Source organism: Chelonia mydas, chromosome 2 (assembly GCF_015237465.2).
Source record: "Chelonia mydas isolate rCheMyd1 chromosome 2, rCheMyd1.pri.v2, whole genome shotgun sequence".
NCBI lineage: Eukaryota > Metazoa > Chordata > Testudines > Cheloniidae > Chelonia > Chelonia mydas.
In genome coordinates, this window is record NC_057850.1 from 82,903,972 (window position 1) to 82,930,554 (window position 26,583).

Consider the following 26,583-nt stretch of genomic DNA (forward strand, 5'->3'; position numbering starts at 1 on the left):
TCATGGGTAAAACACCACTTCTTCAGATGAATCAAACTTAAATGTTGATATATTTAAAACAAAGCCCTCAGATACTAGCAGATAAAATTATATTGTTACTGCTGCTTACCACTCCTTTTAGGTTTATTTCTGCTGTATTCTGAAAGTAAAACCCAAGAAGATCCATTGATGATGTAGTCATTAATTCAAGCAGCAGCCTGACAGCCTCAGTAACTATGTCCATAAATGAACATCTCTTTTCCTTTGTTTAGCTTAGGGGGTTCTAAAATTCTTTTTAGAATGTTACCCACACCATAGCAGAGTGTTCATGGATCACCTCCTCTCCTATTCACATTAGTAGATAGAAAGGAAGGTGATCAGTACAATCACATAACATACCTGTAGCAATTACAAAAATTGTTTTCATGGAAAAGTAGCATCAGGCAAATATTTTCATCTGTCTTCATGCTATTCAGAAGTTAGAAACAAGGAGCAGCAACACTGCAACTAATCTCATCTCCATCAACCACAAGCAAGTGCTCCACAGACCACAGTTCAAGAACCTTTGGATTAATGGCAAGAACCAAAGCCTCTTTAAATGCAAGTTAAAACTGCCCCACCTTTACACAGCCCTCGAAAAGCTTTAGACATCATTTAAAGATGACCTACATGGGCCTTTATTTTTGATTGGGTTTATGCTCTTTTTGCTCCTTTATGGTGTATAAAGCAGTAAAAACATTAAGGATTTTTTTTTACACTACTTATTTTTACCTTCAAAATCAGGTTTATCAAATCTGGTCTTCCCTGGTTTTGTTGGAGGATCTTTGAGAAGTGTAATGGATCTTTATCTGAGATGCAAGGGTGTACAGAGACCAATGAGAGACAGAACATTCCCTCTACTCATTAGGAAAAAACCATCACAAGCAAGTATGGATACACCACTTTTCACATTCAATGCATTTCACAAACATTAACTAGTTAACACTCAAAAAGACACTGCACGCATCATCATATTGTTAAGAAACTACTTAATGCAATCCTCCTTCTCCCCAGAAGGAATCCCAACTTGGCAACACACAACACCATGGGGCATGGCTACTTACAGCAGTGCCTAGTTAATATCTCAGGGTTCTGCCAAACCAGGCTTTTTTTCAGTGGGGGTGGGGGGGGCGAGGGAGGAACAGGAATACTGATGTTTGGGGAGGACTGCAACATTTTCTGCCGTGATTGACAAAACACCACCTAAGACCAGCCCTGACTACTAAATCCTATAAGAGTGTGTAGTACTTAGAAATCATCAGATGTACACATCACCTCCTGTGTAGCTTCATTAGCCATTATGGAAGCCGTAGCTTCCATAGCTATTATGGAACTGATGCATAGACAAGATGTGGGCATTTTTACCATCATGTCCTGATGTACCAAGTGCACGGGTTTCAAACACCCTGTCACCCAGCCCTGCTCAGAGGCATCAGAGCTCTCAAAGGGTATTCCAAGGTTGCTTAAGACGAAAACTGCAGAAGTCTACATAAAACAACTCAGAGAAAGCAGGTCACTGGCAGCCACTCAAAACGCAGACTCAGCCAGTGCACGCCGAGTGATTCATAACTTCATCCTCTGCTACACAACAGACATCACCAGGAAACCCAAGGCGAAAATGCCCCGCAGCTAAACAAGTTCAACAGCTTCCGCTTAAGAGGTGCACAGGTACCAAGGGCAGGGGCTGGCAGGTGTTTTCGGTAAGCATTTTTTCCAATTAACGTTCCGTTATCTGGCATGTGTAGGCCAGGATCCCAGCGGGCTCCACGCGGAGCCGTGCCAGGCGCCGGGTCCCTCCCCCGCAGCGCCGGGGTGCGGGGCCCCTATCACACGCCAGCAGCTGTAACTCAACCGGCCTCAGTTTCCCGGGGGAGGGTCTCGCCCAGACAGACCCGCCCCCGACCGCGCCACGCTCCCCTCGCGCCCGTACGGCAGCCCGGGCCGGCTCGCCCGCCGAGGCCGATTGGGAGCACGGGCGGCTCCGACCCTCGCCACGGCAGCGCTCAGGCCGGGAGCCCCCTTGGCTCGCCCGGGGCGGCGGCACCACCCCGATGAGGTGGCAGCCGGGGCACCGCGGAGGTGGGACCTTTGGCCGCCTCCAGCCCCTCCCCGGGCTAGTTGGGGGTTGCGGGCGGGAGGACCCCCCAGCCGGGCACCGGAGCAAACCCCCCGGCAAAGCCCGTGCCTCCGCTTACCTCCTGCCGCGGCGGGGCGCGGGCGGCGCCGAGGAGCAGCGGTGGGGGCCGAGCGGAACGGAGCGGCGGTTGCCCCGGGCGCCCGTGAAGCAGGCACGCGCGCGCGCGCACTGAAGGGGGATTCCGGGTCCCCGAGCCCAGCCAGTTCCACTCAGCGGAGCCGCCGCCGCCGCCTCGGCCTCGCCCCACGTGACCCCCCTCCCTGGCGTATCTGCTCTGCCGCCCGCCCGGAACGGAACTTCGCCGCCTCTGCGACGTGCAGGCGGCAGGAACGCGGGCCAATTAGCGACAGCAGCCGGGGGGAGGGGCTATAAACGTGAGTGTGCGCGTGTCCCAGAGCCGCCCTGTGGACCGCTGCCTTCTGTCTCTATGGGCGAGCCGCTGCTGATGCAAAGCGATGTCTGTCTCCATGCATTACGGCTGTCAGCGTGTGTGTCTCCCAGTGCATCGCTGCTTATCCCGCGGTGGGTGTGTGTGTGTGTGTGTGTGTGTGTGTGTGTGTTCGATACTTTGCAGAAGTATGTCCATCATGGCAGTGCATTACTACTGCAAATGTGGGTGTCTGCCATTGCATTACCATGAGTGCTGCAGGTCCTCTCTCTGGACAAAAATGGTGTCTCTGTCCATTGCCGTACTTCTGCAAACCAACGCTCAGGGGGAGAGGGCGGGGCGGGGACCGACAGAGAGACGGGTAACGACGGTCTCTCCTCTGTGCTTGTAGTAACAGTTATTGTAGGGGGTTGTATTTGATTTTAGCAGGAACGTAGCTCCCACATTAGTTCTCTCACAGGTGGGGGGGAGTTTGCGCAAGGGCAATGGGTAGGCTGCCAGCTGTGGCCTTTGTGTAATTATTTAAACTTTTAGTTACATCATTAGTGATGGGCCTTGATGCCTTCCTGGTAACTCTGAAAAAATATGCTCTCCTTCAGCACCACCACTGTTTCTGCCCGTAGTTTCTCATTCTTCTCCATCCCCCTTTTCCTCTTTCTTTCTCTTATCTCCCCTCCACCTCCTTTCTCCAACTGGTATTTCCCTGCCTGCAGCAGCCCCTAATTCCCCTTCCTATTTGTAAAAGTAGCCACTGGAATCAGAGGATTCTGACCCCACTATCTTGTATCTTCTGCAACCTTGACTCAGTTGACAGTACTGGGTCCAGCAAATAAAGTTCATTTTCTTACCAACACTCCTGTGTGACACACTTTTTCTGTGTCATAGATTTCACTTCCACCCATTTCCTCATCCCCATCTGTTACAGGCAATAAAATGTTTTAATGCTTACATTTTTAGCGTCATCATTTGTTATGCTTTATTAACACCCAATGAGATGAAAAGTAGGGAATAGTAGAGTCCACACTTCTCAGAGCTGTTCATTCAGACTGTCTACACTTGTTTCATACTGTGAAAGTTATCTTTACAGCCATGAGGGGCTTGAATTTTTTCGATGAAAACTTAGATTCTATAGAATCTGAACTTGTCAAGCAACCTCAAGTGAGCTGGATGTTTCACACCACTGGTTTAGAGTTCAGTAAAACTGTTTAGTTATTTATATTATGGTAGTGCCCACAGGCCCCAACTGAGACTGGAGCCCCATTTTGCTAGGCACTGTACATACACATAATAAGAGACAGTCCCTGCCCCAAATAGCTTTCAGTTTAGACAAGACAGGGGAAAGGGGAAACAGGCAGAGAGAGGTGAAATGACTTACCCAAGTTGACACAGTAGGTCAGTGACAGAAGTGGAAATACAGCCCAGGTCTCCTGAGTCCCAGTCCAATGTTCTATAAACTAGACCATGCTTCCTCTTTATGTTAATGTAGATTTTTTAAACCAACAAATGATCAGATTATTGTAAGGAATGGATTTCATTCCATTAAAGTGGAGAGCTATTTTGATATTTACCTGTGTTTTCACATTCGTGTGACATCACAAAATTGGGTATTTTGCATAATATTCAACACAAGACAGCAGTCATTGCTAGAAAATGATAAGATAGCACAGTGATCTATGGGTAGGGAAAGCCTTGCTATGGTGGGGAGGCACATGCTCTCTGAATCTCAGCCTTAGGCTTCTTGCATATCTTTTGTACATGCAGGTGTCTCAGACAGCTAAGGGAATGTGGTTTGACCTCTGCATCTCTTTCAATATATGGCCTAGAAATATATGTCAACATATTTTAATTATTTGTGAATTGTGTGTTTCTCATTGTTATTAAAAAAACATTTGGACACAGAACTGAAATCTGTTCCCTTCATCATGCACACACACTGGTTTTTGATTGCAGAATTCTTTAAAGTATTTATTTAGAAAACATACACAGAATTGCATAGGCTATGCAAATATATATACATTTTAAAGTTATAGGTCAAATTTCAATTCTTCTTGATAATGTTGCTTTTTCACATCAGCAATTGAGTCAGTGTTTGAAAACTTTATGGGTCAGATACATAAATACACACTTGCATAAATACATACTAAATACATATAGATACAGATACATGGGTCAGATACCCCCCAAATACATACTTGCAATTCTCACTCAAGTCAGTAGGGTTAATGTTCATTCCTTCACTGCTGCATAAATAATGCCCATTTCAGCTGCTGCAGTTTTCTAAAGAACCACCCATTTGAATAGAATGTCAGGACAACTATGACACAGCTATATTTTAATAATATCTTTCCTGAACATATAGTATCTGGGAACTAATATTTAAAGATGTTAAATACATTCATCGTAAATTAAGTCAGGTTTCCCCTCCATTACTCTTTGTTATGTTCCTTATTTGATGTCTTAATTCAACTTTGGATAAGGGCAAGATAAGCATGTTAGTGTTTGTCCCCATAAAAATATTTTTTTTCCTCGATCCATGATATTATCTTTGCTGCACACAACAGAAGGAGCTTTTCCAGTTAAGAGGAATCTCCTTTCTGGCACCAGAAAGGTTTAACTGCCTCTTCCCCGCTCCAGGAAATAAACCTTCTTCTTTATGTTCTCAAAATGAAATCTTAAGCTAGAGCCTATTATAACATCGAACCAAATCCAGCAACTGGCTGACTGCTCAGATGGCAGAAAAATCTTTACCGGCAGGTGGTGTGTCACTTTAACTGATAATTCAATCCTTCTATTTCAGCCTGTGACACAGATCACTCCGGCATTCTGAACAAACCACTACCAAAACTTTAGTCAGGCCTAAAGAAACAAAAGGTTTTTATTTGGCTGTTGCCCTCTTCAGGCAAGTCATCAGTAGCAAATCAAACAGACAATAGTCCCACATCAGATCTATCTTCTCTGAGGGAGGCTCTGGCAGGCAGTCTTCTTTTCTGCCATTTCCCGCCCCAGCTAGGCCTCTCCCACAGAGTGAGAGCTGAAGGTCTGCTCTCCTTCCCAGTCAGTCCGTCGCTGAGCTGTGATCCACACCTCTCCCTAATGTCCCTTCCCAACAAGCCTGACCCTACGGTAGGTGTAGCAGAGTGGGGCTGATTGAGTCCACAGCCACTCATTAACCTTTTCCTGGCACGCTATCAAACAGCTCCAGAAAAGAGATTCCTGATCATAGGGAAATCCATTTCAAAACACTAGGTGGGATCTGTGAAGGGACTTAGGCATTGCAAGACTGAGGATCATGTTGCCTAAATAATCACAGGAAACTGTGATCCACAAAGCTGAGTTTGGTGCCTAGGCTCCCTATACAATGGATGGGAAGAGATGGGTCTCAGACAGGCATCTACAAAAGCCAGCACGCTAGGCAAGGAGCCCCCTAAGCTAGCAGTTGTGAGATGCCGACAACAGGGATGTGTGCTAATCCCATCCCTCTGTCAGCTATAAGTGCCTAAATCCAGGCTGCAGGGAAGCATCTAGTTCTGTTTAGCAATCTATGAATGGGAACCTGCTGTCTCTAGTCAGACAACATAGGCTCCTAGAGATGTTTCATGAGAGAATAAGTTAGGAACCTGCCTCACACAACACAAAAAAGGGGTAGAGAGTACCTACTTTAACTGTTGGTCCAGTGGTTAGTGAACATACATGGACTAATGGAAACCTAGGTTCAATTCCCCCCACCTCTGCTAGAGGGTAAGAAAGGATTTGGATGGGGGAGGTTATAGAATATGCTGATAAGGGGCTCCCTCAGTCTGTCCTGTTGAAGTTGTTGCATTGTGGATAAATAATGAAAGAATGACTGGAGCAGTTGGACTAGAGACCCAGGGTACTGTGTCTCTCAGGTGGGTACCCTAACACTGGGCCACAGAGTGATTCTCACTGGCCTAGTGACTTATTTAAATATTGGTCCACAACGGAACAGAGAGAGAAGGGGGCAGTGTTCCAGATTGCCTGGTAAGAGGAGAGTCAACATTCTTCTTGAATTCATCACCCAGCATTTTCCCCAATAAAACATTTGAAGTAATGAGAAAACCATAAGTCTTAGTAGGATCCTCACACTCAGGATTTTCAAACACTGGTATGCTTACAACAGGAAAAAGGCTGAAACTTTCCACTCCCTTGTCACTTTCCCCTTTCTCATCTTAACCTTGTGCTGGTTCTTCCCCACTCTGCTTTTATTCATATCTATAATCTAGCTATGAATAGATTTTGTAAGATGATTTTGAATGCAAAAACCTTTAAAGATGGAGATTTTAAAATGAATTTCACTCAATTGGAGTAATTGTGTGAGTAGAGACATACTGGGGAATCAGTGGAGAAGATAGGAGATGGGGGAAAGGGAGAAGGAAAGAGAATAAAGAAGGGAGAAGAGGGACTAGAGGGAAAAGAATGGCATGTGAAAGGTGCAAGAGGAAGAATGAGTAAAGGGGACAAGACAGACATAATTGAAACCAAAGGAAAAAGTCACCCTAAGGAAGTATTTCTGTTGATGTCTCTCTTCCACTCCTTTATGTATCTCTATTCCAAACAGCCTCCCACATTCCTTGTTCTCTTAATTCTTCTCAGCTGTGTAAGAACCTGAAAAGAACCAGTTTCTTCATGAACATTTTCCTCTTTATGTTTTCTTTTGCTCTTTGCTCCTTTCTACAGTCGTAAACATCACTTTGCCTCAGTTCTCCACCATAGGGAAATCTGTGTGGATATTTTTTTCCAGCCATTCTAAATAAATAGAAATGTAGCTTAAATGGAGTATCATTTGTGTATTTAGTTTATAGCTGTTGTTCAGGGATTCAGGGTGAAACTCTGATTTATGCTAATTAGTTTAAGTACTGTTCCTCAATTTGCAGCTGGCTGACACAAAAAATAGGCTTTTTTGTATTATGCATTTCGGTTTTACCAGTCAGAGTCCATAGCCAGAGCTTTCTCAATGACTGGTCAACAAATCTGGAATTCATTCCCACAAGACATCAGGAAAACCAAAAACTACAGAGTCGTCACTGGAGTGAAATGCAAAACCCAGTTCTACAGTCTAGGCTTCCCACAATAACATCCCAAATATAAATACTTATTTGTATGCATATAAGCAAGGACCAGACCCTCCTGACTGGACCATAGAAAAGAGAAATTCTTCATGCCTCCTCTCTTCTGATCTTTAAAATGTACACTTTAAAGTTTTGGGAGGTGATCGTATACCACAGATGTCCAACATTCTCACTTTTTGTATCTGAACTACTCCATGCCTATGTTGTTGAATCCAGTTGTTAGACCATCAGGAGATGAGTTTATGATAGGATTGTAAACTAGAATATGAAGAACAATGTGTGCAGGAAAGAGATATTTAGATGATAAAAGGCATCCAAAAGCATATAATGATCAAGATGTGTTTTCAAAATACAGTCACAAATAGGGTTGCCACCCATCCAGGTTTTACCCAATTTGGTTTTTGGCTTCTGTGTCTGGGTACCATTTAGGGTTGCCAGGTGTCCAGTTTCGACTGAAAAGTCTGATAAAAAAGGGGATCTGGCTGTGTCCTGTCAGATGTACTGATACCAAAAGTCCGGTTACCATGAGGTGAGGGTAGGTGCCAGGTGCCAACTCTTACCTGCTCAGCCAGGGCTGACTCCTACCTGCAGGCTGCAGCAGCTCCTGTGACATCCCCAGAGCAGAGGGAGGCTGGGTGGGGGTGGGGGGGCAGAGAGTGGTGGAGACAATCCAGCGAGGGAAGGGGGAGAGGAGCAAGTGACAGGAGCGGGACCTCAGGGGAAGAGGTGAAAAAGGGGGTGAGTCCTTAGGGGAAGGAGTGGGGCAAGGGGTGGAGCCTCGGGGGTCTGGTTACCAGCAATTAGAAAGGTGGCAACCCTAGTCACAAATGTCTGTACCTGTCTGACTGCACGATATAGAAATAATTCACATTCTGTCATCATATAATGGACTGAGGACAAAAGAACAAAATTCCATGCTTTGTCATGGGTAATGGAGCATATAATGAGCTCTCACATTAAAGATTCAAAACACAAGAAAAATATCTATTCAATACCATCGTAAATTGAGTACACTCAACAGTTCTTTTATTTGAGTTGTATTGTAAGTAGTTTAGGGTCATGCAATCAGTTTTACAGAAACAAGATAAAAAGAGAATTTATTTTTAAAAGCACTTTCTTGCCTATGTGAATGACACCAAGTTAGTAATTAAAATGATAATTTTAAAGATTTTATTTAATTATCACCATTTTTGCTGTATGTTTACCTTTTGCATTTCACTCACCTCTAATAATGACACTATACCGGTTAGTGAGTATGCCCTAACAGAATACTCTGTGTCTGTGTTCTGAGCTTTGTAGAGGAATTAAAAACAAAACAAAACAGAAATCCTGATGTATTTTCAGTGACAAAGCAAAAAAAAAAAAAAATCCTCGTTTTCTATTCACCGTGCACTTTGATAAAAACAGCAACAAGCTATTTTGTTTTAAACTGAAACTTACAGGCCCAATCCTGCTTCAACTGAAGTTAATACAGAATTCTGTCATTGATATCCATAGCCTAAATTTGAGCCTTCCGCTACTTGAGAATGGCCATTAAATCAGGCCTTGAAAGAACATTCAAGTCAATGGAAAGGCCCCTTCTGACTTGAATAAGAGCTGGATCAGGCACTGAATGGCAAAAACCTGCCTCGTTATATTTATCACCGTAGATATTCATGGTTCTTTGATGCAGGCAAAGACAGATTCCCTGCCCTGAAGAGCTTTAAAGAAAGATTGATGAGATTATGCAAGTTTCAAATAATCACAACAGTAAACAGTTAAGAAGCATACAAAACAAGCAGCAAATGACAATATTTGCACAGCAGTGACATTTTTAAAGGGCAGAGTTCCTCTAGCTGCTGCTCTCTCACTCAGTGATTTGATACAGTCATTATTTCTCCTCTGGACTAGTTACCATGTTTCTGCTGCAGTCAAAAGCCAATACATGGCTAACAACATTTGTATCATTTGAGTTGCCATTTAAAAAAATCTCATAGTGTAGAATCACTCGCTTCAGTGTTTCTGTATCAAACCAGTGCTACACTAGCATATATGACTTGTCAGCCTGATTTGCCCGTGTGCTACTCCAGGTTTCTATTGATTTGAATGGAGTTACAATGATGTAAAACAGAAGTAATACATTAGTGAACCAGGCCCAATGTGTCAAACAGTAACTGTAGCTGGTGGGAACAGTCTTAGCAATAGCTCAGTCTGAGATGTATGCATTCTTAGGGGTTGTTTTGTTTTCTGAATTTCTTGCTTAATCCATATTTTGCTATGTGTTATTTAGCATCTGCTGGCAACTTGCTGTCTCTCAGAATGAATCATTCTGTATGGGTCATCCTAAATTGTTCAAGTTCTGGTTTGTCTGGTGACATCCACCTTGTTTACAGGAAAGTTGTTAGCATTGCCAGAGTGAAAACTTACTCAAATTGCCTCCAAACAGGGCCCAATTTAACTACCATTTAAATCACTGGGAGTCTTTCCACTGTTTTTAATGGGAGCTGCATGGGGCCATTGGATCCCTGTTCAATAAGAAGCATCAAAGTATCAGCAAATGATTTAAAAATTCTAAACTTTTCTTTCTTGAATATATTTCTGTACAAGTTCATTAAAAATGGCCAGTGTTTATGTTTTTCAATGTTCCAAAATTTGTCATAGAGCTTATACCCTGGAAATATGTTATGAGCCTAATTCTTTTAATTGGATAATAATCCTCTGAACTATCAGAGAAAACCACTTCTCGCCTGGGTAAAGCAAGCAGAATTTGGCCTTGAGAGTCTTAAAATCAATTTAAAAACATTCCCTAGAAATGTACAAAATTCAAAGTTATGAGTTATCCAAATACCAGTAACCACCAAAAAAAAAAAGTAAAAAAAAGTTTAAGTTTGTGTTGTAAATCAACAAAAGACATTTTGAACTCATTATTGTTCTTTTCACCTTGCTTCTAGGCATCCACTTTTCAACTTCTGCCATTTTTATGCAAAGGTATCTAAGTGGCCAGAGATATGGAACTCCTTAGCACAAACTTGAATCACTGACTTATGTATGAATATTGTAATGCTGTAAAGCATGATGATTAGTATGAATTGGTCTAACCCTTCTACATAGCTCTGTACAATATCAATGCCCTTTTTCAGAGTAGTAAATATGATGCTTCTTGACAGGATATATCATAAGGTCTTCTAATCACACCTATGATTGTTCCAGTGCATAGAATCACCTTATCAAAGCCTGACTCACTGGCCAGCCAGATACATTTTAAAGAATATTTAGAAGCAACTGCAATGTATTTAATCAATGACATTAAGATGTGAATGTAACAAAAAAACCCAACAACCCATTGTGTGTTGTGAAGCCGTTACAAGGGTAATAAGCAGAATTAGGAGGTCTTTCTGTAAATATATTATGGAGATGCTAAATCCTATGAAAGTTCAACACAAGATCAATATCTATTTCATAATAAAATCATTACACACATACAGTAACATCATAGTTTTATTCAGGTGTTTGTTTCCACTGATTTCTCTCCTTGTCTAATCAAGCTTCCTGTGGGATGAAGAATTATTTCTGGTACTGTAGACTTCACATCACTCTCCTTTGCAGCTTGCCAGCTACCTTCTCGATCATCTCCCTCTTCCACAATCAGGGTTTCATTTGGATCAGGTGTCTCTTCTGTAGCAATAATCTCTTCTACATGTGGCTTAACAAAATCTGATTTAGAAGAAGTAATACAGATTCTCACAATATTTACTCTGCTTGACATAACACAAAGGCACGTAGAGTGTTTATTTATTTTAGCTTTGTTTATGACCTTATTTCTCTTCCTTTCCCTCTTCCCACACCTATTTAAGGAGGTTCTGCACTAGAACTCATGTTGTAATTTTATATAGAGAGCCTAAAGTGAGCTAGTGCCTTTACGGACATGTAAGTAAACAGGTCCATGCCTAAAGAGTTTGTATACTAAGGGACAGAACTGGCAAACGTTTACTCACATAAGAACATTGGCCAAGATTTTCTAAAGTGACTAGTGATTTTGGGTGCTCAACTTCAGACACCAAAAGGGGCCTGATTTTCCGAAAGTCTGGAGCACCCAGCCCTCTGAAAACCAGGCATCTCAAGTTAGGCACGTTAAACACTTGTCACTTTTGAAAATCTTGCCCATTATATGTATATGTGGTTTAAGAACTCATATCTAGGAAGTAATGATCTGCATGGACTTCTAAGGGCATAATGTCAGACTTATTTTTCTTCTTGGAGCTGCACCCATTTTAATGAAGGAGTTCTTACCTTCTTTCTCCCCTTCATTGTGACAATTACTTGTGGCAGTTGCTTTTTTCCTTTTAGCTATAGTTATTGTATTTAGCTTAGGTCCCTGCACATCAGCATCATGCATAACCATGGCAATCTGTGCCATCACAGGAGTCACAATCACCTGTACCAAAGAAAGAACAAAGAATGCACAAGCAAGAAATGCAGATGCATCAGAAATTCTCTTTTAAACAGCAGCGATAGAACCCCTATAATCAATATATTTAGAAATAGGTATCAGTCTAAATTCTTCATCCAGATATACATATACATAACGCCTGTTGAAGTGAAGAGCCACAGAATTTGGCCCATTATTTAGTAGATGATCAGTGTATCTAATTAATGCTCTCCATTACACCATTCATAATGGGAATATTCCCCTGTAGCTGTGTCAAATATACGGAGGAATGATGGGGACAGATTTTTGGAGAGAAAACAAAATTCTGCAAGAAAAATGAAGCTGTATTAAAACTATACTTGCAAGAAAGATTAGTTAATCTACTACTCCAATAAGAAATGGCCAAACTATGCTCTGAGCTACACCTCTGAAATCCTATTGATTTCACTGATGATGCAAAAGTGTAACTTGGAGCAGGTTTAGTCAATTGTGCTTTATAATTACAGTGTAAGTTCTGGGCCCAAAATGGAATGATCTAATTATCAGCTTTCAATTTGCTTCATATCATATTAAGTGAAAGTATCAAATTCATTGGCAACATTTATATTTAAATTTCAGAAGGTTAATTATGGCATATTAAACAATGAGGCTACTTTCCCTGCTTTCATTTTGAAAATAAAAAGTAAGGAGCACTTTTACTTTGTTTAAGATATAGAAATTCTGTGTAAACAAAGTTCCAGTTGATCTTTTTAATTCCTTAAGCCTTCATCCAAAGCATTTATGCATCTGCTTAAACTTTAAGCTTGTTAGTTGTTCCATTGAAACCACAGGACTACCTGTGCTTAAAGTTAAGCACATACTTAAATGCTTTGGTGGATCAGACCTACGAGACAAATCTTGCTTGCCTTACTTATGTAAGTGTTGCAGTTGAAGTTAGTTACTGCATAAACATACACAGGTTTTGCTTTGGATGTATAAATTCAAAATCTTCAACCTTTCTTAGAAATTAGTCAGGATCTTACTATTCCAGTGCAAAAATGACCTACATCAATGTTGATAAATGCGTTAAAATTTGTCCTGTTACCTGAGCCATACAGAATTTAGTAATTTCAGTTCACAAAGGTCTGCACAATCCTTTCTCTTCAGTTTTGATCTAAAGGGGATTTGTGCCCCTTGAGTGTCACTTTTCAGTTGATTTCTTAGCAATCTATTAGAAACTGCAAGTTCTGCAGGATTTAAAACAGAAGTCAGCCTAGGTTAATTCAAAATGTTTGTCAAGGTCATGAATCTTTTGGAGATAAGCTGAGCTCAGCTTCAGATTTATAACAAAAAATCCAAACTGGGCAAATGTTGCATGGTTTTGTGTTTCTTGCTGAATGTTTTATAGTGTTCTTACTTTTAGAAAAAGAAATTTCTCAAATTTTAAAGCTATCAAAGTACACTGTTACTTTTTCATACATAAGACTTCTGGGGTCAATCCTGCATCCAATGGACTCCTCACATGAATAAGGGCTACACACTAAACCCCAAAGGATTTAATTACCATCAGCACTTACCTTTTTGATTCTCACAGAGCTGCCATTACTACAGCAAGGGAAACTGCAGAATTTGTGGATTCACAATAGTTGAGATGTTATAGGAGATAAAAGTGTGTGAAAAGGTGAGCACAGATCATGCTTAAATAAAATGCTGAAAATATGTTAGTTCTACAGATTTTGATGTGTCAAATCATGCTGCTGTGAGATCTATTCTGAAAAAAAAATAACATGGTGTATTCCACATGATATTAAGATAAGTTTTCTCTCAAAATTAGAGACTGAGTTGATAATGACCTAAGATGCTGGAAATACATATGAATTCCATTGCTCCAGCTCATTTAATAATGAGCAAAGGCACTTTTGTAAATCACTGACAAATATACAGTATTACCACTGCCACCACAGAAGGCATTTGTTGCAAAGGATCAAAGATTTGGATTAGTGGTTATATAAAGCTTTCAGCTGAAAAATAGTTTGTTTAGGATTTGATGAATACCTACTTTGTAACCTTCATAAGAACAATGGGAAAAACTGCAGAGACTATGAATTAAAAAAAGTATCGTTAATCTGCTATTGCTCACGTCTGTGAAGATTGAGACAGTGTAACTAACTGAATTTTAAGAAGTGAACTGACTTTATTGGAGCTACATATTCTACGGCTTCTACTCTTTCTCTACTTTATTATACGGAAAAGCTGTAGGTAACAATAAAGTTCAATGAATACATTACCAATTCATTCCTGGTTTTCACCCACAATGGCCAGTAAAAGACAGGATACAAAGTTCTTGGGAGCAGAAAGTCTGCTGGAGGAAGATTGTTGCAGAACAAGGCTGCCACAACGTCCCTTCTACCAGAGGCCCATAGGAACCATCAGAGCCTCTCACACGGGTGGCATGGGGGTTTAAGTGTGTGGTTCAGCGGAGCTGGGTGATGTGCTGATCCGGCACATCCACACTGCAGTGTCCACTGGCACACTTCTGGTCCTGGCTCCAACAGAAACTTATGCTGATCTTTCCTTGGGCAAACCCCAGGAAGGGCAGTGAGGGAAAGATTACCTGCCCTTCTCCATGGGTGAATCTCCTCCTAGAATGGAGTAGGCCTTGTTATCACAGTGTAATGTAAGCTATGCCTCTCTGTACCTGTTAGGCTATATCTGGCCCAGTGACCGCTTTTCAGAAGTCATTAAGTTCCCTGCATCAATAACAGGGCTTGGCACTTATATAACATTTCATCTTCAAACAAAAATAATTAATAGTCGGTTAAGTAAATAGTACTGTCCTAATTTTATGTAGGGGAAAACAAAAACAGAGAATTTAAGAGACTTGGTTAAGTCCACTTCATTAGAGTCACAACAGGGTTAAATTTGGCCAGCAAATCAATGGTAGAACTGAGATTAAGAATTTAGGAGTTCCTGGGTCCTATCAACATGCTTAGTTCACCAGAAAATGCTGCTTCTACTCTACATGATGTAATTGAGAAAAAATTTCAGTCACCAGAGCTTATATCCCTCGGAAATAAATGTATAAAAAGACAATATTGAATGTACTATTTATCAGCTTATGTTACTTCAAATACTCATTGCTAGTTTTCTGTGGTGTTAATGTCCAATAACAGATGTTAATATGCTGAACTTTAAGAAAGAGATTTTCTATGGCCTCAATTAAGCAAAATACTTAAGCACATGCTTAACTTTAGGTATATGAGTAGAACTGTCAAAATCAATGGAACTACTCGTGAATGTGCTTACATGCCTTGTTGAACTAGGGTCTGAAGCTGGTGAAGATCAGAATTGAAATATGTGGAGGTTTCAGTGATTTCACTCTGTGTTTTATAGTAAAGACCAAAGTGAAGATTACCACAGTCAAAAGGGCCACTACAGGAAGTTGCAATGGTGAAGAAGTTAACTGGAAGGTGCTGTGAACAACTACCAGACCAGTGACCAACAAAACAAGACAGTGACACAAGGTAGAAGCAGAGATGAAAGAAATGTGTTCCATTTATTTGTGACCATTGAGGAGGAATCATACACTGTTGTTGACATGAGTGCACATTAATATTATAGCAACACATAAGAGATATTTGTTGATTTAGCATCCTGGGGCTCATTCTTATTTATACTACAGCCCCTTTACACTACTCAGACAGTATAAACAAGCCTTAAAGTGGTTGTAAATTACATTTAGTCCCATTTTAAGGACCTTTCTTTATACTGCCAAAACTGTGTAAAAGGGCCTTAGTGTAAATGAGAATCAGGACCTCTGTTTCTAATAGCTATAGTACACTCCATATATACTACTTTACCAAAGTCTGACCAAATCTAAATTGCTGCTCAGAAAAACATCTCCTTTAAGCCTTGATCATTCTTAATCCTTTCAGCCACCTCATTAATTACCTCCCTTGAAACTCTCCCTCACTCTGCTTGTTTGTATTGTATGGAGGAAGAGGGTCAAATTTTGGACCTGATGCTGCATTCAGTAGGAATTTGGCTGATTTAAGATTTGCAGGGTTAGGCTCTGAGTGGTTAGCTATAAGAGAATGGTCTTTAAATATACATTAGTAAAGGCACTATTTTGCTTGGCGTAAATACGTGTAATAAAAACACAAATGAAGTGAGTGGAAGGATCCAAGGCTATTTGCTATGCATAAAACAATTTACACACATGAATTAGGCCAGTATATCATTCAATCTCTCCTCCATACTTCTGTTTCCTCGTCTCAAATTCACACTCTCTTTTTATCTCCTTTACTGGGCTCAGGCTGAGATACTTCATCTTCTCCCTCAGGTATGAACACACTTACAGTGAAATCACTGGTTTCTGTGCCATATTTGTTTTTCACCAAAATGCCGTATCTCCCAGAGTCGATTGTGTTGACGCCAGTCATAGTGAAGCTGGCGCTTTTTCCAGATTCATATTTCAGGATGCAGTGGGCATCTGCAGTCAACGGTTTCTCATTCTTCAGCCACGTGACCTCTGGGACAGGATCTCCCCAGACATTACAAGTAAGATTAAGCGCCTACAAAAAATGTACAAATGGGATATAAATAACAGTTGTTAATTTATTTTTTTGCATCCATTTGGATGAATAATTCCCTGAAAGTCCCCTCTTAGCTTCCTGCTATTAGACAATGGATTCCCCTTAAGCATCCAAGATCAATAATTTCTGATGTAGTCTGATCCATCATGAAGGAAGAGAATGAACACAACTAATTAAAAAGCTCCATTAAAGCCTTCAGTATTTTATGGACCCTCTTCCCTCATGACCATTACCACAACCCCCTCTGCATTGTTTAATACAAAAATTAGACATTAGCAGCATCTGAATGTTAGGCCTTAAATGAGAATTTGAAGAACTATCTTCAAATTGGATGGATTTGTTCAGGTTAATTCTATAAGAGTACCACAAAAATAAAGGCAAATCTCCCTAAATATGATAAATGCTTAACCATTAAATGACCATGAATTAATCTCAAGTTTAAGAATGCCCTAAATTACATCCTGACAATTTCACAAACAGATCGAGTTGTTTTACAGACTCCCACAAAACTGCATAACATCTAACGGCGACTATTTTTATCTGAAATCAGTACAGTTTTCAGGGCCAATTTCTGCCCTTGGATGCTCACACATGTATTTCCCTTTGAAGTTAATCGGAGCTAAATCTGCGTGCATGCTGAATTTGGTCCTAACATTAAGGCAGTTACTTCATTAGCAGAGGGCCAGTTGTTAGAAAGATCACCCTGACAGTTTAATAGCTGCTGCAGATTTGCAAATCTATCTCATACACCAGTAGTCAGAGCTCCTTTAATTTTTCTCTCTCAATGCCAACCCAGAAATACCCACAGGGAAGATATTTAGACATGTAAATGTGTAGTATGCCATTCACTTCAATACAAAGGATGAAACTGGTCCTTATTTATTAAAGAAAGTACAAAGTTAAAATAAAATTAAGATACAGTTACTAAAAGAATGAAGGCTCTCACAGCTGGGGCATATCCCACCCCTTCCCTTTAGGGACATATAGGATCTCCAGGAGTTGAACCTTATTTGTCTCAGAATGTTGCCTTAAGTGAGAGCAGTTGCCTAGAAAGGAGGCCTAATGTGTCCTAAAAATGTCATCCTGCTTAAGTTAGCTGTTACTTCTCCCAAGAGATTCAAAGCCCTGGTGGCTTTTTCAAGCCCTACTCCTAATTGTAAGTTTCATTCTTCCAATCACAATGCCATGTGACTTATGTGATCAACTGCAACTAATAAATAAAGCAATAAATATTCACAGCAGATTGTCGGGAATCAATTAATAGTAGGAAAAAAACTTGCAAAATGATCTCTCATTGAGTAAATTCAAATAACGAGTACATTTGCTCACCAACATTCCGCAAGCAGAAAGAAAAGCTAAATAAGTCAAATCAGTTATGCTGTGTGAATTAATGACTTGTCTCTCTACATCCCTAGTCCCCCCAGTCAGACGCAGGTGAGTATAGAAACACTGCTGGGGTCTAGGATTCAGAACATGTCTAATTTTTTCTTCTTTGCTTAGGTTTTCCACTGTGTGCAAATATTGCCCCTTCTCTTGAGCCAAAGTATGGAATTCAGCTCACTAAAATGTTGTGAAAAGTAGTTAACTGGTGCTTGTGTTCAAGATAGTCCCTTCAAAGGCTAACATCTTGAGCTCCAGTGTTAGCTTTAATTCTGCATACCCTGGATATGTATGTTGAGCTGGGAATCAGGCCGTGGGTAATGTCCGTTTCCTGGGGTTAAACATTTCCTCCTCTCCTTTTCCCCATTTTTTAAAATAATTCGCTTGTAAACAATTACAGTACAAATTCTTTCAAAAGACAATATGCAGGAATCAAATAATAGATCACATATAAGAAAATATAAAAATAAAGTCCATCAAATCTTGTTTGAAAAGTCCATAGAAATGAACACTTCAGAGACAGTCAAGTGTAGAGAAGTATGGTTTAAGTGGGACTTAAATGGTGTGCAGGCCTTATACTGGCACTCTGCACTGAGGGGAATTTCATCTCTATGATGCTGAGCCTTCCAGGCAGAGCTTCAGCCCTAACATTCTGAACAGAAAAATCCATCAGTTTAATATCAGTCTCACTGTTTCTTTTCCTACATCTGTAATATACTGCTTGCAATGTAAGATACGATTTAAAACAGTCTGTTTCAAATTTAGTTTGAAGGGTTTTATTCCAGAGAAAATCATCTCCTGTGAGATGATAGGGGTGGAATGTAGTGAAAAACCAGAATCAGCGTTCTGTTCCTCTAATTCAGTGGCTCTCAACTTTTTCAGACTACTGTACCCCTTTCAGGAGTCTGATTTGTCTTGAGTACCCCCAAGTTTCACTGCACTTAAAATCTACTTGTTTACTAAATCAGGCATAAAAATACAGAAGTGTCACAGGACCCTATTACTGAAGAATTGCTTACTTTCGCATTTTTACCATATAATTATAAAACACATCAATTGGAATATAAATGTACTTACATTTCAGTGTTTAGTATATACAGCAGCATAAACAAGTCATTGTCTGTACAAAATTTTGGTTTGTACGGACTTCGCTGGTGCTTTTTATGTAGCCTGTTGTAAAACTAGGCAAATATCTAGATGAGTTGATGTACCCCCTGGAAGACCTTTGCGTACCCCTGGGGGAACACATACCTCTGGTTGAGAGCCAAATCTCTAAATTACCTGCTTCTAATGCAGATTCATCTAACGGTGACTGTGGAAGGGACTGAAAATATTCCTGCCCCATGCTGTTAGCCTGAGTTAGTCATGGAAAGATCAATGGTAAAAAATATCCAGTAGACCTCCCTCTTTCCCTTCCTGCCTCAGGAATAATGGTGAAAGGTGAAAAAAGACATCCACCCATAAAATCAAGAAAAGGGGGAGACAGAAAAAAATAATATCTCCTCAAACCTAAAGTACTTCTTCATGGTGGACCTCACTTCAGGGGATTCCCAGAAACAATAAACAAAATACCCAAGAGATTAAAAAGGGAACAAGAGGAAGAAAAATATCCCTCCTCCTCCAAAAAATATGTAACTTGGTGAGAACAGAGAAAAGGTAGACTCTGGGTGCCAGGTGGTCAAAGCCTGTTGAAATGGAGACCCTATCTGGTCTCCAGCAGCAGCCATGGTTGGAGAGTAAGTGGGGCTCTTAAACCTGTTCTCTTGGAGTCCTCTGGCATTAAATAATCATGTTTTTGATTGCAGAGATGTTTAAAAAGCTGAAGGAATGGGGGAAAAAAAAAACATATTATTCCTGGCTATTCAAGGACTCTGAATATGAACAGCTCAGCCACACCTGGACACTGCAGCCGGTGAAGAGTCTATAGTTTCATTCTCTATTCAGTGCTTCTATATCAGGGGTTCTCAAATGGGGGGGTCGTGTCCTCTCAGGTGGTCACAAGGTGGTTACACGGGGGTCATGAGCTGTCAGCTCCCTGGGGCTGACAGCCCCAAGCCCCCATTAAATTAAATCCCCCCATTTTAATTTATATGGGGAGGTCACACTCAGAGGCTTGCTGTGTGAAAGGGGTCACCAATACAAAAAGTTTGAAAACCATGTTCTATTTTGTGTCCGCATTCTTTGAAAGCTAAGGGATCAGTATTGAATTGTCCCTATTGTCATTGCAAAGTCCTAATGAGTTACTGTCAGTGACACAGAGAGTTATACTGGATGCATCACTCAAACCCTAACAGTCTAGAGTTGTGCCAATTTTTCCCTAACTGAGAGAAACGGCAGTGCCAATAACCCTTTTCTCCTTCAAATTGTTTCTTAAAATAACTTCCCCTTTTGCTTAGCCTTACATCACTGATCTGATTACTGGTGCTGTGTGTTCCCACTCTGATGCACCCACTTCTTTATTGTTTGTGTTCTGCCTATTTAAGTGGAAAGATAATTCTTATATTTCAGTATGAAGATGGTAAAATCCCTGGTCATTTTAAAATTTTCTGGGCGGGAGTTACATTACTGTGGGCCTGCTGCCAAGGCCTGATCCTTTGTATCTAGCATTGCATCTATCTGTTTTAGACATTTTTGCCCTTGGGACAGGGACCTTATCAACATACGTGTTGGTAAAACACTATGCACACCTATGGCATTATAGAAATCCCAGAATATAATACGGGTCAAATCCTGAGGTCTTTCTTCTAGTACAAGCTGCAAAACAGTCTGGCCTGCTCCTGCTGGGGAGGGCAGCTTCCCCCTCCAAGGATCATTCCCTTTCTTCAGGGGAACTTTCCATCACTCATGCTTGGCGCAATGAGGGGGAAGAAGGAAAGGACTAGAAACCCCCTCTGGATAGTTGGCAGGAGATTTGCACACCCTCAAGGAGACCAGGTGACCTATATTCCACATTAGCAGAGCTCCTAACAGAAACTCAGATTACAAAACAGGATGAACACTTTTGTTTTTAAAAAGTCACTCCTGACTCAGTTAACATACCCATGTAAATCACTGGAAGTTTTGCGCGAGTAAAAACAGAATGAGAATTTCAGAATTTGGTCCCCTGCCATATATATAATATAACTTACAGTAAATACCCACTGTCAATTCAAGTCTTCACCTGGTGTGCTGTGATTTGATAGTTGGGCTTTTCAGATTACATTACAAAACTGAAAAACCATTTATGAATATCAGTGCAAACATCTTTGGCCATCTGGAACATTATCAAATGCTGTTAAAACAAACATCAATTCATATATTCCACTACACACAATTCAATACAAAAAATGCATGAAAATAACATTATGGTTATTTTTTTAAATTAAAGGGCCAAATCTGCATACACCTGGAAATTCAAAGTCAAGGATGAAAAATCTGCTCCCCTCAGTTTGTGTGATTGCACTAGATGTAGCAGCTCTTATGTATACTGTGATAAAAGAACATCAAACGGCTCCTTGTAACTGCTACACCCTGCATTACCTCACTTTACATTTTAAAATGTCATTGAAGATTGCATGAGAGTTGCATGAATTACAAACCAGGTGTAAACAGATGCTCCCATCTCTCCAGAATACACACAAACACTGGGGATAAATGAGTCACTCCCACCTTTACAAGTACTATTTATTCAGTAGACAATTCTATCAATATGGAAGTAAGCAGTTATTGTAATTTCACTGTATATGGTAGATTAGAATGCCTTCAATGTATATAATTTTATTTTGGTGGGTTTTATTTTATTTTTCATTTTAAAAGTTCCTGGCTCATGTTATAGGATGTTGACTAGCAAAATTATATTTTTTAAACAAGTCTTTATTGCAGTTATATAATTACAATCATGCATCAAGTGTTAGTAAAAAGCTATTTTTTATACTATCTTCATTTCAAAATGGTCAGAACAATGTGTATTTGTATAATTGTGTTTAATAGAAGAATAGATCTCTGCCTGATCTTGAATACCAAGATTCAACCCAGAGTGAATTTTTATTACCCATTCATACAATATTGAGACCATTGTTTCATTATGTATGTGCTGGGACAGGCTGAATTATATGGGCAAGATCATGAGCCTATAGGACTAGATTATGGCTAGCTCTGTATGAGGAGGCTAGGGTGAGAGAATGACATGAGCCTCCCTATTCTGCCCTTTTGCAGAGGTCAGAATCAACCCCAGTCTGTGTATTTGTGGCTCACAAGCACCAGGGAACTCTAGCAGCGATAGTATTAGTAGACAGGTTTCAGCGTAACAGCCGTGTTAGTCTGTATTCGCAAAAAGAAAAGGAGTACTTGTGGCACCTTAGAGACTAACCAATTTACTTGAGCATAAGCTTTCGTGAGCTACAGCTCACTTCATCGGATGCATACTGTGGTCCACAGTATGCATCCGATGAAGTGAGCTGTAGCTCACGAAAGCTTATGCTCAAAAGTATTAGTAGATACTCTACAGAGATGGGCTGAGAGCAAAACTATGGTATCAACTACCAGCACTGATCTAACATGGGGAAAGAATATATTGCACTACAGCAGTGTCAAACAAACAGGCCCTGGGCTGGATCCAGACCACATGATGTATTGTTGTGACCTCATGACACACTCAGATTGTAGAGAAACTAAGCTTTTCTTTAAAAAAAAAAAAAAGAGAGAGAGAGAGAGAGTACATTTCTAGCCCTTGTGACTGAAGAGATAACCTTCCAAATGTGAACTAAACATAAACCAATGGCATGTCTGCCCGAGTCTAAAGAGAACCTGAAACAATGAGTTAGCAGGATGAACTCCTCTGCCCCCTATTAATGGTTTATGTGTCAGCTTTAAAGCCCAGCAATGACATTAAATGTCAGCATTGACTGATCATTGTAGTGGATGGAACAAGCTAAGGGGTAGGAGTAAAGCTCTTAAGAGTTGGCAGTTGCTGCAGAATAAGAAATACAGGAATAAATAAAAGTTTAGTTACTACATAAAATCTGTATTGTCCCCTTGATCTCTGGGTGAACCTCTCATTGCCCTGCTCTAACACCAATTCCTTCCTTCACTGACAGAGCACAGAGGCTCCAGTTCATGACCAGCAAGCTTTCTGTGTTCCCTGTCTAGATCTCATGCAGGTGTACAGGATGCAGTAATGCAGCAGGACAGGTGTCTGAACTCACCAAACAACAAACACAGCTACCTAGGTAAGAGAAGGTGAGAGTTTTCTGAGGAGGCAAAGTACCACACCCATTTGCTAGAGGGCTGTAGCCCGAACTGAGCCTTTGTTTTATGTCAAAACTTTTGAACAAGACTTGGGCAGAGACTTTCCTCTTGTTTCTGGACCCAGTCCACCAATTTAGATGATTCTACACAAATCCTGTACTATATTAATTGTAAAAGACTTTACAGCTCTGTCTACACTTCTCATGAATAAAACAAGGTCTCTTAACATCCTATTGAATCCATAGTTGTTGGGCCAAAGATACTCACCTTGAGTGTTCTGAGTTTTTAGTATCAACCAGCCTTCCTCTATTCACAGCATCTCAAATATCCTTGTGATTTTGAGTAATGAATGCACTAGGAAGCCTTTACACCTTACTTTGTATAATTCCAACCAATCTCTCTTTCTATATCACTGCATTTTGCTTCTGAAAGCTTATACTTATCTGTATTGTTTCATTTCAACTCTGTTCTGGCAGAGAATTCTCAACTGATATAACCACCCAAGTTTTCCCACCACAAACGCATATCAGACTCATCTCTTAGCAAAAGCAACTATTTCAGCTGAAAATTGGCAAATTCACTCACTTTCCTCCTGCCTTCTTCCCCACCGTGTTCAGTTGCAAGAATTTTCTGTGAGAATGTCTAATTACTATAGCATTCCCTTCAATTAATCAACACCACATAAAATACTTGTACCAATTCCACCTATGATGTCTCTGGCAGACAGTGGGAATTAAATGGCAAGATTTGGTTCCAAACATGAGTGCTTGAGAGCTACAGCATCACAGGCATCAAAGCTTTTATAGTGAGAGTGTTGCTGAGATGGTGCAGTCATGTGGTCCATATATCTGACAGTAGGATACCAAAGGCCGACTTTTATGGAGAATTGCACTGGAACTCATTTTAAGGGCAGATCAAGAGAACATTACAAAGACGCTCTCAAAGCCAAAGTCCAATCTTGCAATGTTGACCTCAACACCTGGGAGCTCTTAGCCCATGACAAGACCCGATGGCGGCAGCTCTGCCACCTTGGACTGAAAGACTTTGAGAGCTCATGGACTGCTGCAATCAAGGAGAGATGTGCGAGGCATAAAGCTAAAAGCAGGGCACATTTATCTACATTTGTCCTCACCTGTGGCACCTGCAGACAGGGTTACAGGTCTGAAACTAGTCTTTGGTCTCGTCTAAGGACCCACAATAAGTGACTGTAGCTTATCCATCAAACTCAACAGTAGATTTATCGTCATCATCATCAGTATAAATCCAGAGTAATTCCATTGACTTAATTTGCTTTATCTCAAATTTACCCTAGTGTAACAGAGAAGAATTTCTCCTTTGTCTCTTAGGATGGTGCGGTAGGAGGTTATGTAGGTTTCTACCACACTTTACTCCCCAACTCTCCAGATCTGATGGGTGCCATGCCTTAAGGGACTATCATCATCCATACAGATTGACTGGCTGTCTTGGGTGTAAGGAATTCAGCATTACCCAATATCCCATAGAAAAATGCAACTGTGAAATCTCTGTGCATAATGTAAATTTTTAAAGATATGGTTGCAGCTGAATTTCCTAAGAAGTACACTGTTCACATTTTAGTCCTGACTGGCATTGTCATCTCACTTTTATCTTATGCTTAACAAATGAAACTGCCCCAAATACATAAACCTATCTGTCCAAGAAATTCAAATTGTATACAGACGATAGAGAATGAATAAATAAATAATGCAGCAGATTTTTAAAATGGAACCTTTGAAATAATTCTTATGTTTTCCCCTTCTCTGCAAGATATAGAAGCTGCTCAGCTACAGTATAAAGCTATAGTTCATTTACTGTACCTTGCCTTCCTGGATGGTGACAACGTCAGGCAAACCTCCAAGTATCCGGGCACGATCTGAAAATACATGAGTGAAGTTTCCTTTAATGTCTGCAAAAATAACTCTGTCCCAGATTTCATTTCCCCTCTAGCGCTGTTCTTTTATCTTATTTTTGTACAAGTCTCTGTACAGGCAAATGAAGAGAGTTATTCAGTATTCCTAGCACACCATTTGTACATGTAAAATCATGTCACTCTGCTGCAAAAAGCAGATATCTTAATATCCTACTATCAATCACCTCCTCAGTGAAATTAAAGTATGGGCCTTACCCTTACCTCCACTGAATTCAGTTTGAGTTTTGAGTGCACAAAGAATGTAGAATTGGGCCCGATGTTTCTAAGTTTCCAAGGTAAAAGTCTAGCAATTCAGAGCTTATGAAAAGAGATGAGTTGCAGCCTATAGAAGAGACTCAGAAACCAGTGAAGTTTAGGCTTCTGATCTAAATAAAAACACAAATTCTGATCTCAGTTACACCAGTGTAAAATCTGGAATAATTCCATTGACTTCAGTGGAATTCCTCTGGATTTATCCTGGTGTAAACAAAATCAGAATCTAGCCATTTGTGTTTAGTTTCAAAATCCTACCACAATCCAATATAAGTAAAGTGACCCTAGCAGGCACATTCTCTGCTGCAGCTATTCCAGGAAGTGGAATTCAGTCTTTGTTAGTAGTGGGGGAGCCATCAAGAGCAGAAAGTGGCTACATGGAATACTCTCCCCTTCAACATAGGTGCTCTTTCCCCTCTGTAAAATAGGGACTTTATGGAGAAATTTGTTGAAGCCAGAAGTGGAAGGAGCAGGAGTGGGGAGCTAACCTATACCCAGGGGTGTGCCTTCTCCCCACTATCCATGACCATCCAAAGTCAGAGTCAAAGTACAGCTGAGGAACATCTAGGGGCAGCACATTTACTGGTCCTGTCATACTGGTTTGGGTGTGTGTGGTGGTGGGGGTTGCAGCAGAGTTTGGAGGAACTGGCCAGGATCTTTAGGGTTAGGGACCCCGAATGCTGCATACCAATTCCTCTGCATTGCCTTTTCAGACTCCATCTTTGCCTACACTATATTTCTATGCTAGTCCCAAACACGTAGAGAGGGGAGATTTTGCTGAGATGTTGCATTAATCTGTTCCACCCACGCACTTTTAAATAGAAGGGAAAGCACGTAGAGCTTAATCTTTGTAGTTAATTTATAATTGCTTTGTTCATTAAGCTAATGATTAAATACTTTTTTTCTTCTTTTTAAATTATTCTGTATTTTGTGTCTTCAGTATAATGCTATGATTGAGATTTTTAAATGCACAGATGTCAGAAAGCTCAAACCTCTGGTTCCCAGAGTACTTGTGACTTGGCCCATTTATCCATATGTAATATTTTTCATCAGTGCTTGTGGTGTGAAGCCATTTACCATGTAGGATAATTCAAAAACAATTCAATTTTCTTCAGACTTTCAGAAACAAAGTTACTTTTGTGTTGAGAGCAGGCATGAGAAATTT

The 26,583-nt window shown here is 40.5% G+C and overlaps 2 protein-coding genes and 1 long non-coding RNA gene across 6 annotated transcripts in view; 1 reads left to right on the forward strand and 2 right to left on the reverse strand.

Annotated features, from left to right (window-relative positions):
• The window catches only part of LPIN2 (lipin 2), a 69,807-nt gene extending 67,312 nt beyond the window's left edge, over positions 1-2,495 (reverse strand). The window contains exon 1 of the mRNA XM_037892797.2: positions 2,214-2,495. The gene's annotated coding sequence lies outside the window, so the exon portion shown is untranslated. The remainder of the gene's footprint in view (positions 1-2,213) is intronic.
• LOC114020633 lies at positions 1,253-26,277 on the forward strand. The gene is made up of 4 exons (XR_005224365.2): positions 1,253-1,718; positions 15,411-15,541; positions 23,120-23,199; positions 25,004-26,277. It is a non-coding gene; the product is annotated as an uncharacterized LOC114020633 (long non-coding RNA).
• The window catches only part of MYOM1 (myomesin 1), a 108,767-nt gene continuing 91,105 nt past the window's right edge, over positions 8,922-26,583 (reverse strand). For all 4 annotated transcript variants that reach the window (XM_043538796.1, XM_037892796.2, XM_043538795.1 and 1 more), the window contains 4 exons: positions 25,054-25,109; positions 16,376-16,591; positions 11,900-12,044; positions 8,922-11,323 (listed from right to left, as the gene is read on the reverse strand). In XM_043538796.1, coding sequence (XP_043394731.1) covers positions 11,112-11,323; positions 11,900-12,044; positions 16,376-16,591; positions 25,054-25,109 — 629 coding nt within the window. In that variant the 3' untranslated portion in view covers positions 8,922-11,111. The remainder of the gene's footprint in view (positions 11,324-11,899; positions 12,045-16,375; positions 16,592-25,053; positions 25,110-26,583) is intronic.